A 14500-nucleotide genomic window follows, 5' to 3' on the forward strand; every position below is an offset into this window, starting at 1 on the left:
GAAAAAAAAAACACATGTGATTTATGTTCCCAGAGATTCTCCTTACCTTGGGAGGACAGATGATAGATAAGAAAGTGCCTTCTTTCATTCAATATAATGTTCTAGAGATTAATTTATATTTTGTCCTTCAATTATATTTCACTTATGGATTAAACACAGTTGTTCGATGATCCTCAGAAGATGTACATTTTTTATTGCCATGGGCACCAAAAATAAAGTTGCTTTAAACAAAAAATATCATCCAGTCTGTTTTATTATTCTTAATTTGACCATACAGTTCCCTTTCCTTTGATCAATTACAATATGAGCATTTGGAGTGGTAGATAGAACAATCAGTCATGTCATCTGTTCCATAATAATTTATATTTTCAAAGGATTTAGTATAATGTTATTGGGACAAATTGGTAAATGTTTAACTCAAATGAGTAGAGATAAATGACAAATAAATCTTAAGAAATGTTGACTTCATTAATATTGGTATGCCAACATGGATGAGGGAAATCTTATGGTGGCCCCATGCCTAGATGAAGCGTTACAAGCAATTGATGAGAGAAAAAATTAGTCTTCCATAATGATGAGCTCTCTAATTGGTTATACAATACCAAGTGGTCAGCCCTAAAACCATATACATATATACATACTAAATGAACTCAAGAGTTTCATTTATGTTTATTTGTATGTGTGTGTGTGTGTGTGTGTGTGTGTGTGTGTGTGTGTGCAATAATGCTTTTTAAGAAGAGATGACTTGAATTTAAGAAGGAGAGAAAAGCATAGATGGGGTTGTTGAAAGAAGAGGGGAAATTATGTGTGTTTATATTTTAAATAAAAATAAAAATTTAAGAAGTGCTAGAAAAAATGTTTACACTGTATTCTTATATGTAGATAGCTAACATTACTGACTTACAAGTATTACCATGTTTAATCCCACGAATGGCAACACATTTTTGATACATAAAGAAAAAGAAGGGAAATGAGATTATGAATCTTATTCAAGGACTCACATCTGGAGAATGAAAAACTAGAAACATTAGAACACAGATGCAGTTGTACCCAGCTTTATCATGGTCATGAAGCCTCATACCCATGATCTGTAAGAACTGGATTCACTTCTCTCTGTATATATCAGCATTTGTGAATGCTTCAATGCCTTGGATTGAGTTTGCATATAGTCACATTTCTGGATATTTGTAATACCTATTGCAATATGATGTTATACAAATATTCATTAACTGCACTGTATAGAAATATGGATACAAAGAATTGTAATGTTCATTAGGTATAAAACCCAAAACTAATTTATTTCTATTTGCTTCAGTCTGCAGTTGCTTGAATCAGTAGGTATAGAGATCACAGATACTGAGTCAATGCTTAACAACAAATGAAGGGACTAACGACACGGAAAATTCCTTTCTCTCTCTCTCTCTCTACACACACACACACACACACACACACACACACACACACACACACACACGAGTTGATGGGGTTGAGGTTAAAAAACAAAGGATTCGACATAAATTTAACAACCAAGAGAAGTAAATATAGTTAATATTAGAAATACATAATCCACATTAAAAAATAAAAGTTATGTAAGCACATGTTTTCAACTAAAAATGGAAAGATAACTCAATTATAAATTTTTTAGTGTCAATTTAGGCTCCATGGCAGTTTCTCTATGCAAGGTTCTTGTGGAACATGCTCTACCACATAACCAGGCTGCCAGTGCCTTCAAATCCTCAAATGGACTTACACACGACATCTCTTGGGAGACTTCTGGGGTGGATAGGATTCTTGCTTGTATCACTTCTTAGGTACATATGCTGTTCTTATATCTTTTGTCCTTATGGATATATTTACAAAACACTACCACACCTAAGGCTTAGGACATTGCAGAAAAGGCAACAGAAAGACTGTAAGAGGAGGAACCTCAGAAAATTGACTATTAGAACCAAATTGCTAGCAATCCATGGAGTCATTTTAATGCTCAAAGGAATATATTTGGGGATTAACTCACAACCATGGGAGATTTATCGTAGGGTCCAGGAAAGCTGAGCTATGTCCCACACTGATCTGCTTGGTTCAAGATGTCAACATTCAAACCATGAGGGAGCCAAGAGAGAGCCTTTTACTTACATCTCAGGTCTTAAGGATCAGTAGCCACACCCCAGGGGCATGTACCTCAAGGTCATAGGCAGGTATAACTGCTACCTGCTACCTCACTAGGGGCAGTACTTCAGGGCATGACTCAAACAGCCACTCACTACAACTGACTGTGAGATTGTGTCTTCTGATAATGTCAGAACCTACAGCCATAAGTCTCATCAATATGATTGCCAAAACATGAGCTGAATAAGGACAACACCAATGGACATGTGTGCTGATATATTGTGCACCCAAATTAAACTTATCTGGAGATCAGAGGACAGAACCAGCCACTAAATTAGACAGAAGCCAGAAAGGGGTGGCACACACCCTTAATCTTATCCCTCCAGAGGCAGAGATCCTTCTGGATCTCTGTGAGTTCAAGACCACACTAGGAACAGAGCCATGAATAGTGGCATATAACTTTAATCCTAACACTTGAGATATCATGCCTTTGCTTGGAAAGCACACACTCCTTTAATCTCAGTAAGTAAGAAGGAAGGGCAGAAAAAAAGTATATAAGCATGAGGAAACAGGAACTCACTGTGTTGACACTGAGGATTTCCTAGAGGTAAGAGTTTGTGGCTGGCTTGTTATGTTTCTCTGATCTTTCATCTTTTACCCCAATATCTGGCTCCTGGTTGTTTTTCTTTTCTTTTTTTTAATTAATAAAAACTTTTAAGATTCATGTTACATTTGGCCCTCAACACTTGTGGCATGAATTCACAAAAAAAGCCACTTGCCTGTGGCCTTGCAGTCCCCAGCTCAGGCCCATGCTTCACGCAGCTCGTGGTGGTGGTGCATGCTGGTAGGATGTGCTAAAGGAGGTGGAGGCCAGCTTGGGAGGCTTGCTGAGGAGAAGCTGCAACATGGGCCAGGCCACAAATGGTGGCAGTGGGACTTTTGACTGAGGAAGCAGCAGCTGCCACTCTGAATTTCAATCCGATTCTCATTGTGTTTGTGGCAGCAGCCATGCTGCTACTGGGACCAAAGTGTTTACTGCTGCTGGTTCAGAGAACAGTTGCCAGGACCATCGTGTTACAAGAAAGCATTGGCAAAGGTCGGTTTGGAGAAGATTGGTGAAGCAAGTGGCAGGGAGAAGAAGTTTCTGTGAAGATATTCTTTTCTAGGGAAGGACATTCGTGGTTCTGAGAGGCAGAGATTTATAGGACTGTAATATTGCGCCATGAAAACATCCTAGGATTTATAGCAGCAGATAACAAAAGCAATGGCACATGGACTCAGCTGTGGCTGGTGTCAGATTACTACGAGCATGGATCTCTTTTTGATTACTTGAATACATACGCTGTTATGGTGGAGGGGATGATCAGACTCACTTTGTCCATGGCAAGTAGTCTTGCCATCTTTTCATGGAGATTGTTGGTGACCAAGGAAAGCTAGCTATTGCTCATAGAGATTTGAAATAAAAACATACCTTGGTGAAGAAGAATGGAACCTGTTGTGTTGCAAACTTGGAACTGGCTGTGAAACATGATTCTGCCACAGATACAATTGATATTGCTCCAAAAAACAGAGTAGGCACTAAAAGTTTTCTTCAGTGAACCCTGACCATGATTAACAGCAACTTTGAAGTCTCCAAAAAACATGATGGGGCCCCACAACATAGATCCCATTAGGGAGATGATAATACCACTAAGCTGACAAACACCACTGGAAGATCAGCTTTGTACTACAAACTGCTCAGGATAATTTTGAGATGACTAGCTGAGGTGACCCAGCCTCACAGACTATTCAAGCAAGACTTGAGACAAGTCCTGCACTTTCTCATTATGCAAAGACTGGACAAATGATACTGCTAACTCCCCCAGGACCTGACAATTAATCAAAATGTTCTTTCAGGATTCCCTAAAGATGCCTTCACCCCCAGATATCAGAAAGTAATTCTAAGAATGTAGCTGGAGATTTTCTCTCTGGGTCCTGCCAAGCCTCGGCAGTCTCGCAGCCCACTCATAAAATAAACACACAGACGCTTATATTATTTAAACTGTTTGGCCTAATGGCTCAGGCTTCTTGCTATCTAGTTCTTTTATCTTAAATTAACCTGTTTCTATTAATCTATACCTTGCCATGTGGCTCATGGCTTACCGGTACTTTACATCCTGTTCTTCATTGCATCGGCTGGTAGTGTTTCTCTGCCTCAGCCTTCCACTTCCCAGAATTCTCTTCCCTCTTTGTCCCACCTATACTTCCTACCTGGCTACTGACCAATCAGCGCTTTACTTATTAACCAATCAGAGCAACCCATTCAGAGCATCTATAACATCCCACAGCATAAGAACACAACGACCACATTCCCAAGAGGTGGGATGGTGGTTTTCGGTCAATCAATGGATTATGAATAATTAGCATTGTTTAGGATGGTTGGTTATAAATTGTTATTGTTAATGGTCAGGAAAAAGGCTGAAAGGTTAGATTTAGGGTTCTTGTTTGAAAAAGAAAAAGAAAAAGAAAAAAGAGGATATAGAAATAAGATGAAAGGTTGATTATTGAATCTACTCTGAAATAAAGATATAGAAATGATAGCATAAAGGGTAGATTATTGAATCTACTCTGAAAAAGAAAGAATATAGATATTATATAGATAAAAAGTAGATTATTGAATCTACTTTTAGAAACCAACTACTAGTTTTAAATATTTACAATGGACTGGCTTTTTGTGTATTGTATACAAATTATGTATAATGATACAAATGAGATAAATTTCATTGGAAAATTACTGTACATATATTTCTAATCTTCTTCAAGGTATTGTAGCTATACAGTTCATTTAACAATGTAATGAAGATTGATACTCCTTGAAAGTTATTATTAACAACTAATTAGGATACAAGAAATGCAAGTTAGTAGTCATTATAATCAAACTTGTAGTCATATTAGGTATGTTTTCAAGGCTAATCAGAAATATATTTTAGATAGACAGGTCATATTCAAACACTATCTACAAAATATAGCATTTAAGATGTTTTAATAATATAGATTTCTTTTTTATGACAATGAGGCATGTCTACTCCTGGAAGCACCAATCTACTTCAGAGAAGGTAATGGGCATTGAAGAAACTCTTTATGGAGTTTACTTTCATTGTGGCAAGATTGGCCACTGAGCAAGAAAAAACCCTTGTGCTGTAGGATGGTCTGTATGTCAAATTACTCTGATTGGTCAATAAATAAAATACTGATTGGCCAGTGGCTAGGTAGGAAGTATAGGCCAGACTAACAGAGAGGAGAAAAGAAAGAACAGGAAGGCAGAAGGAGTCGTCACTGCCAGCCACCACCATGACAAGAAGCATGTGAAGATGCCAGTAAGCCATGAGCCATGTCGCAAGGTATAGATTTATGGAAATGGATTAATTTAAGCTAAAAGAACAGTTAGCAAGAAGCCTGCCATGGCCATACAGTTTGTAAGCAATATAAGTCTCTGTGTTTACTTGGTTGGGTCTGAGCAGCTGTGGGACTGGTGGGTGACAGAGATTTGTCCTGACTGCAGGCAAGGCAGGAAAACTCTAGCTACACCCTTGCCTTGACTACTGACAGTATGCTGTCCAAAATGCACAAGCAGGAAACAAAAGAAAGGACTGCTGAACCTTGCCAAGACAAGGTAGGAAGGCTCTTTAGAAAATCCTGCTTCATAGATTAGTCTGTCAGATATACTAGGCCTATAGGCCAAAGACAGCTGCCCCAATTTTGCAGAGAAGTCTTGGTTGACTCAGTCAGCTGTTTCTGTCATTTCTCACAGTTTTTGGAAGTCACTTGTTTGCACTTCGTACTTACTCAGTTAATATTATTTCCTCCTTGGGTCTCTGAGGGAGTTGAAGATTAGATAGTTATAGTTTTCCTTGTTAACAAATTTAGAAAAGAAACTTACTAAGAGGTGTATAAGTGTGTAAATTTGAAAGACATCAAAAGATAGGTTTCAGTTGGCAATACAAGTGAGGATAGAAAATGAATTAGGTACATTTTAGACTCACCAAAATAGGCTAAATAATGGAGCATTTTGTCTGAATATGTCAAATGTTAATTGACTAGACATTGATAATTCAATTCTTGAATGTATATATTGTATATCCTTGTTGTACTTATTGTTGGGCAGAAAGGAGAAATGTGGTGATATATTGTACACCCTAATAAAACTTATCTGGGGATCAGAGGACAGAGCCAACTACTAGATTAGACATAGAGGCCAGACAGTAGTGGTACACACCCTTAATCTTATCACTCGGCAGGCACAGATTCATCTGGATCTCTGTGATTTCAAAGCCACACAGGGAACAGAGCCAGGTGTGGTAGCATACACTTTTAATCCCAACATTTGAGATCTTATACCTTTTCTTGGGAAGCACACATGCCTTTAATCTGAGCAAGTAAGATGGCAGGGCAGAAAAAGGTATATAAGGTATGAGGAAAGAGGAACTCACTATGTTGAGACAGGATTTCCTAGAGGTAAGAGCTCGTGGCTAGCTTGTTGTGTTCCTCTGATCTTTCAGCTTTTACCCCAATATCTGGCTCCATTCTTTTTTATTAATAAGAACTTTTAAGATTCATGTTACAAGTATGACAAAGTAGATGATGAAAAATCCATGAGGTCTCAAACCTACACCAAGAACTACAGGCAACTGAGAAGAACTGAGAACAGAAGAGATGGTTTTCCCTAGAAAATAGTAAACTATAGTGGGTAGCCATTCCAGCTTTGTTCTGGAAGTTCCAACCCCTATTGAGGTTTTGGTAACTATCATGCCCACAAGGCAGGGCCAAGGGAGAACCTGAAAACCCGAGATCAGGATGTGCCATGCTCTCTTGCTGCTGGGAGCCCGGATGCTAGAGGTGGATGGAGGAGAGTTCTCCAGAGAACATCACCAAATTGCTGCTGCATCTTTCCCAGAACCCTCAACCTACCTATTCCTTCATTTGTAAGTTATGCCATTAAATAAATCTCCTTTTAACTATGTGGCATGGCCTTAATAATTTCACCAATAGTAAACTAAATGGTTTTCCAGTGTCAAATGGTCAACCCTGAAAATATACATACAAGTAATGTTGTATGGACTGAGTTATGCTTAGGAACATGCAAATATAGATATGAGTACAACAGTCATGTCATGTCCAGAAGACAGAAGTTCAGAGTACTTTTCCATAACCTCAGCTCTTATATTCTTTCTGCCTTCTCTTTGAGAATGTTCCTTAAGCATTGGTATGGAAAATTAAGTAAAGATGTCCCATTTAAGGCTAAGTCTCCTATTATTAGCACTTCAACCTTTTATATAAATATTCTTCTCAATTGTAAAAAGAAGCTTCTCTGATCAAGATAAAGAGCAGCTAGGTTTATTGATATAAACATAAACAGAAGACAATTTGACATCATGACCATTTATCAAAAGAACAATAGCAGGTTCTGCCTTAGGACTATGACCTCCCAAGACAGAACTGTTTTTACCAAGATTACAATACCAGACATCAATGTCCATTCCATGGAGAAGGGATTTACATTAGTGGTCTTTTTCAGAGGCTAATAGACTCATAAAGTCAATTCCTGGTGAACAAGATTATTAATTGTAACTAGGCATGTTGGTACATACCTATAATGCCAGCACTTGAAAGCCTGAGATAAAAAGATCAAGAGTTAGTGGAACACCTGGACAACATTGTAAGATTTATGCTATGTGGGCTACATAGCAAAACCTTGTTTCAAAAAATTTAACTGTCAATATTCTGTATAAACATACTTATGAAATCATGATGCAACATTGGCATACAGAATCTAGAAATGCTATAAAGGATTGTACATCATAGCCAAGATGGATTTACCCAACAAATCAAAGTTCTATTTACTATAAGAATATTATTAAGATTTGAAGTAACAGTCAGGCTGTGGTGGCGCACGCCTTTAATCCCAGCACTCGGGAGGCAGAGGCAGGTGGATCTCTGTGAGTTCAAGGCCAGCCTGGTCTACAGAGCGAGATCCAGGACAGGCATCAAAACTACACGGAGAAATCCTGTCTTGAAAAACAAAACAAAACAAAACAGAAAAATATTTGAAGTAACAAGAAAAAATAAAGTATAACTGGGGAGATTTTTAATTCATAATAGGGTCTATTAATATTCTACAGAAAACATCTTATTCTGCTGTGATAAACATCATTCTTATTGAATGGTGATGTTAGATGCATTGTCTATAGGGGCAATAGTATAGAAATGCCATTGCTGACATATTTTTTAAATTAAAACATAATTACATTATTTCTCCCTTGTCTTTCCTCTGTAGAGTTTTCCTGCCTTGCCCACAGTCAGGACAAATCTCTATCACCCTCCAATCCCACAGCCGCTCAGACCCGACCAAGTAAACACAGACACTTATATTGCTTACAAACTGTATGGCTGTGGCAGGCTTCTTGCTAACTGTTCTTATATTGTACATTATAATAATCCATTTCCATAAATCTATATCTTGTCATGTGGCTTATGGCTTACCAGCATCTCACATGCTGCTTATCATGGGCAGCAGCTGGCAGTGACTTCCTCTGTCTTCCTGTTCCCTCCTTTCTCCCCTCTGTTAGTCTGGCCTATACTTCCTGCCTAGCCACTGGCCAATCAGTGTTTTATTTATTGACCAATCAGAGTAATTTGACATACAGACCATCCCACAGCATTCCTCCCTCCACCACTCTCATACTCCCTTGTCCCTTTCACATTTTAGTCTTTAATTGTTGTTTTTACAGGCACACACACAGACACCCCCCATGTGCACACTCACAGATATACTGATATGTCTAATATCATTTCATTGACTTGTTTTCTGTGTACAATTAGTGCACAAAATTTTAGGAAATATACCAGAATTTACCAGGGTGTTAAGTAAATCTTAAGTGAATGAGAGTAAGAAAAACAAAGCACTTGTCATACATCCTCAATCCAAGAAAAGGAAAGTGTTGGAAATACTCAAAATTTTCATACAATTCCATTTGTGCCATTTATTCTTTATTGTCCTTCAGACATTGAGAAAAGTTTCTGTGATTGCTCCCTGGAACTGATTGTGCTTCCATGTCTATAGGAAACCACTCTCATTGTTCTGGATTATCCTCCCAAAGTTTTTATTTAACAGAATCCTTCTGGGACCATGAACAATGTGTAGCTCAAACTGTAACACAGCCTCTCATCCCTTAACTCAGAGCACTCATTATGCCACAAACTCTATGGTCAGTGGTATTTCCTAATATGTGTATAGTCTGTGCTGTCCCTTAGGTGACCAGTGTGTGCAGATTCTGATTGCCATTAAGCTCTAGGGAATATCACTACATTTTTTCTAGATATTATAGAAAACTCTGATTTGTTCTTGTGATCAAAAGATACAAAGTAGTATTTTCAGGCCTGTGAGATTAAAATTAAAAGCTCTAATACAGTATATTTAATTATGCAGAAGTTGTAAATATATAAAGCTAAAAACAATTACTGTAAAACATTTATTTTGCCTGAGTGAATACAGAACTCTTATGAGTAGAATCTTGGCTTGGAAAGACAGATGGAAAGGGAATAGCCCAGATACCATTGGGGGAGGGCATGGATATCAATATGATAGTATTTTCTTATGGTGATATTGTGTCACCCAATGTATTGTGCACCATAATAAACTTATATGGGGTCAGAGAACAGAACAGCCACTAGATAGACATAGAGGCCAGAAAATGGTGGCACAAACACCTTTAATCCTAGCATTCTGGAGACAGAGATCCATCCAGATCTCTGTGAGTTCAAAGCCACACTGGAAACAGCTAGGCATGGTGACATACCTTTAATCACAGGAAGTGATGGCAGGAAGCAGAAAGGTATATAAAGCCTGAGGACCAGGAACTAGAGCTTGTTAAGCTTTTAGGCTTCTAGCAGCAGTTCAGCTGAGATTCATTCCGATGAAGTCTCAGAGGCTTCAGCCTGAGGAAACAAGATCAGCTGAGGAATTGGTGAAGTGATGTTAGCTGTGGCCTGTCTGTCTCTTTGAACTTTCAGCATTCACCTCAATACCTGGCTCCAGGTTTATTTTTATTAATAAGACCTTTTAAGATTCATGCTACATTCTCTGGCTGGAATGGCATGGGTGATTGATCCAGACTTTACAAATGGTACTGATAGGTGTTTACATTATGTTCCTCTCATGCCCATACAAGGATTGTAACTTTCTTTAAAGAAAGATCCTGATTTAAAGAGGAACTCCTACTTTACATTCTAAAGTAAACAACTCTAATCCAAAAGGAAAGACATAACACTGCTAAAGATGAGATTAGGAAATGGGAAAAATAATTGTCTCCTCAATGAAATACATACTTGCTCACTGGGTTCTACTGCCATGACTTTTTGCTTTCTGCTTTCTACCCCAGAAAGCAAAAAGGTTACTGGAGAAGTAGTTAACCATCTTGGTCTTTAGGTTGGGCGACCTAAGGTTAGGGGGACCACATCTAGAACACCTTCCCCCAAAATGTAGTGAGAACAAGCAATAATAATAATAATAATCCAGAGCCAGTGAGCTCCAACTAGCTCGGGTCAGCTGTCCCTGTGGGTTTCCCTATCATAATCTTGACTCCTTTGCTTGTATAATCATTCCTCCCTCTCTTCATCTGGACTCGGCGAGCTCCACCCAGTGATTATCTGTTTCCACCCATTACTGGATGAAGGTTCTATGACATTTAAGGCAGTCTTCAATCTGATTACAGGGGAAGGCCAGTTCAGGCACCCTCTCCACTACTACTTGGGTCTTAGCTGGGGTCATCCTTGTGGGTTCCTGGGAACTTCCTTAGCCCCAGGTTTCTGACCCCATATTGGTTCCCTCTCTCAAGATATCTCTTTACCTGCTCTCCCTCTTTGTCTCTCACCGAACTGGACCATCCTGTTGCCTCATGTTCTCTTCCCACTTTACCTTAACCCCCAACTCCCAATTTACCCAGGACTGACAGCTGGGGAACCCTCATGGAACTGAACTAGGCCCTGTGAAGGTCGGTGACAGTTGTGTGGCTTTGGCAGTATGTGGGACCACTGGCAGTGGGACCAGGATTTATCTCTAGTGCATGAACTGGCTTTTTGGAGCCCACTCCCTATGGAGAAATACCTTACTCAACCTTCATACAGCGGGGAGGGGCTTGATCCTGCCCCGTCTTGATATGGCAGACTTTGTTGACTCCCCATGGGAGACCTTAACCTCTCTGAGAAGCAGATGGGGAGCAGGGTGGGGAGGAGGGAGGGTGAGCCAGAAGAGAGGAGGGACGAAGAACTGTGGTTGGCATGTAAAATGAAATAAAACTTTTAAATAAAAAAGTAAAAATTAAAAAAATTAAAAGAGGATTTAGTAAAGTGAAAAGAGACAATACATGTAGAAGCTTTAAGGTGGGCAGAACACCTGGAGTCTGCTTGTGTCCCTTGAGATTTTCAGTGAGGTGGGCATAAACACTATGTATTCTGCTCTGTGATATGAGCCTAGAGTATGGAGACTTCTGTATCTTTTCAGTCCAGGCAAGGAAACAAATAACCAACAATATTCCTTTACTGTCAGTTTTAAGATATTATCAGTTAAAGTCTGTTCTATTTTGGCACAAACTTAAGTTTGTTTGAGATAGGAGACTGTTACCCACATTCACTACCACAAGTTTTCCTTTTAAATCTTGTTAACTTTGGACACAAAAGGCACAACTAATTGAATTTATTGTCTTCAGTTGGCTTGTTAGGTTTTAGGACAGTTTAGGGCCTCCAAATACTTGCCTGGTTCAGTTTGGACTAAGCACTTGCAAGCATTTTGAGGATTGCTTTCTGAAATGTTAGCACCTGACACTTGCAAATATCTTTGATAATCCCAGTTACTTCACTCATTGCCTAGATTCTTTTCCGATACCTTCTCTTTCTACCCCCTGCTCCTCATGCCTGCTGACTCCTGAAGATCACCTACTCAGCTAGTTGGGGAACCACTTTCTGCTCTCCAACTTCATCATTCCCTTCTGTATAGGACTTTGACTTCCTTGATATTGATATATATCATTTTCCCCTGGCAATATAACTACTTTAAGTTATAAATCAAATTTGAAAATTAATTGTAAATGTCCAAGTGTTTTGTATATCACCTGGCAAAGTTAGAGTGATTAATAAATAAAATGCAAAGCTTTTCATTTCATAAATTGCTAATTTTGTTAAATGAAAATTTTTGCAGCAGGTGAAATATGATATATTATACAAGTCAAGGTTGGAAAAGTATTTAAAGTATTTTATTAACATGACTTCAGTCCATATTTTTGAATTCTCCCTGCTTTTCTTCTGAGGCAGAGAGAGAAATTGACTATTTACAATGAATCCCTCTTTCTTTATTTGAAGCCAGATTCCACCCTCAGTGTGGTAAAACTGGGGCCTGAGCTCCAGTGGAAATTGAAGTTTTGTGGAAAAACACAGACCTGTCACCACATGACTTTTAAGTCTTCAGTGGCTCAAAATACTCTTGAGCATAAAACCCTTTTTTAACTTCATATTTGTTGAATAAGAATTTTGTAACATTTGTACTTCAGAACTCAAGTTGGCACAACCAAATTTCCTAAATCGGAAAAGGGTCAGAGATGCAAAAGAGTGGGAAAGAATCATTCTTGATTTGCACATTAGGAAATGGGAGCTGTCCTTGGTTTCTAGGTCATCTGGTGAATATTTCAGCCCATGGCAAACATATAAAAAGTTTAGCTAGGACTCAGCAGAGAACTGCAGAAAAATATTTCACAAGAATGTGTGCAAATGAAATGTCAAATGGGACATGATTGTCGTGCCTTAAAAATCGGAGGTTGGAGAAGGAGCAGGACAAAGAGGAGAAAGAATTTAGCTCCACATTGGACAATACACCAGGCATTTAACCCGCACACGAGGAGCAGCACTAGTAGACTTTGAGTTTTCTCTGTTTGAACATGGGGCCTGTCCTCCACAGCATCTCCACCACGGCAGTAGTTGCAGAGTTCATTCTGGGGAATCTGAACAATGGATTGATAGTGCTGAACAACTGCATTGACTGGATCAACAAGAGAGAGCTTTCCCCAGTTGATCAAATCCTCATTATCTTGGCAAGTTCCAGAGTTACTCTCCTCTGGGAAACAATATTTATTTGGGTTAAAACCCAATCAATTTCATTTATTACCAGAGAAGAATTAAAAATACTTGTGTTCTGCTGGATACTATCTAACCACTTCAGCCTCTGGCTTGCCATAGCCCTCAGCATCTTTTATTTACTCAGAATAGCTAACTTCTGGCAGATCTTTCTCTACTTGAAATGGAGACCTAAACAACTGATTGTGGGGGTGTTGCTGGGAAGCTTGGCCTTCTTGCTTGCAAATCTGATGCAAATGAGCATCACTCTTGAAGAGAGGTTGAATCAATATGGAGGAAACACAACTGTGAATTTCATGGGGACAGAGTATACACTATTTTCAGAGTTGATCATATTCAAGATGATTATGTTCTCTGTAACACCATTTTCATTGGCTTTAATCTCATTGCTCCTGTTAGTCCTCTCTTTGTGGAAACATCTCCAGAAGATGCAGCTCAATTCCAGAGGATATGGAGACCCCAGTACCAAGGCCCACAGGAATGCCATGAAAATTATAGTCTCCTTCCTCCTGGCCTACACTATTTATTTTCTGCCCCTTTTGATAACATGGGTTGCTAAGAAAAATCACAGTGAACTGGTTCAAATTATTTGTATGATAACTGGACTCACATATCCTTCAATTCACTCATTAATCCTGATTCTAGAAAACTCTAAATTAAAGCAGACTTCTCTTTTGGTACTGAGGCATCTGGGATATAGGCTGAAAGGACAGAATATCCCAACAATTTAAGGCATCCAAACAACATGCTTTGCTGTAGAGAACAAGCAAATCTATGAGGAAATAGTTCAAGAACATTTTTTGTCATAAACAGTTTATTATTAGTAAGTCTAAATCACCAACTAAAGCTCAGACAATATAGCTAGTTATTTTAATGCTTGATTTCAATTAAATCAAAGCAGGAGTGATAGTATGTTACTTTAATCCCAGAATGCCTTTAATCCCGGCACTCTTTGAGTTCAAGGCCAGTCTGGACTACATGGTGGTTTTCAGAACAACAATCACTATATAGAGGAACTCTGTCTTAAAAAAATATTTAACAAGTTTAAACTTAAGTTCAACAAGTTCAAATTTTGCAAGATCTTCTTCCATAAAATTTATCTGAGTAATGATACAGAATAATTTGCATCATTTTTGTGAAACCATTGGCCTAGAGTCACTGGAATTTTATACAAATCAGAATAGAGTTTCTCTATAACCATTTTGCCTAGAGACAAATATACCCTAAAAAGGAG

General features: G+C 38.6%; 1 protein-coding gene and 1 pseudogene across 1 annotated transcript; both read left to right on the forward strand.

The window, feature by feature from the left end:
* Positions 1–3027: 3027 nt before the first annotated feature.
* On the forward strand, positions 3028–3704 carry LOC114684387 (annotated as a pseudogene).
* A 9366-nt stretch (positions 3705–13070) lies between these two features.
* LOC114684386 (taste receptor type 2 member 124-like) lies at positions 13071–13997 on the forward strand. The gene has a single exon (XM_028858952.1). The coding sequence runs from the start codon at positions 13071–13073 to the stop codon at positions 13995–13997; it is 927 nt and encodes a 308-aa protein (XP_028714785.1).
* The last annotated feature ends 503 nt before the right edge of the window (positions 13998–14500 follow it).

Source organism: Peromyscus leucopus, chromosome 3 (assembly GCF_004664715.2).
Source record: "Peromyscus leucopus breed LL Stock chromosome 3, UCI_PerLeu_2.1, whole genome shotgun sequence".
In the NCBI taxonomy this organism is placed as follows: domain Eukaryota; kingdom Metazoa; phylum Chordata; class Mammalia; order Rodentia; family Cricetidae; genus Peromyscus; species Peromyscus leucopus.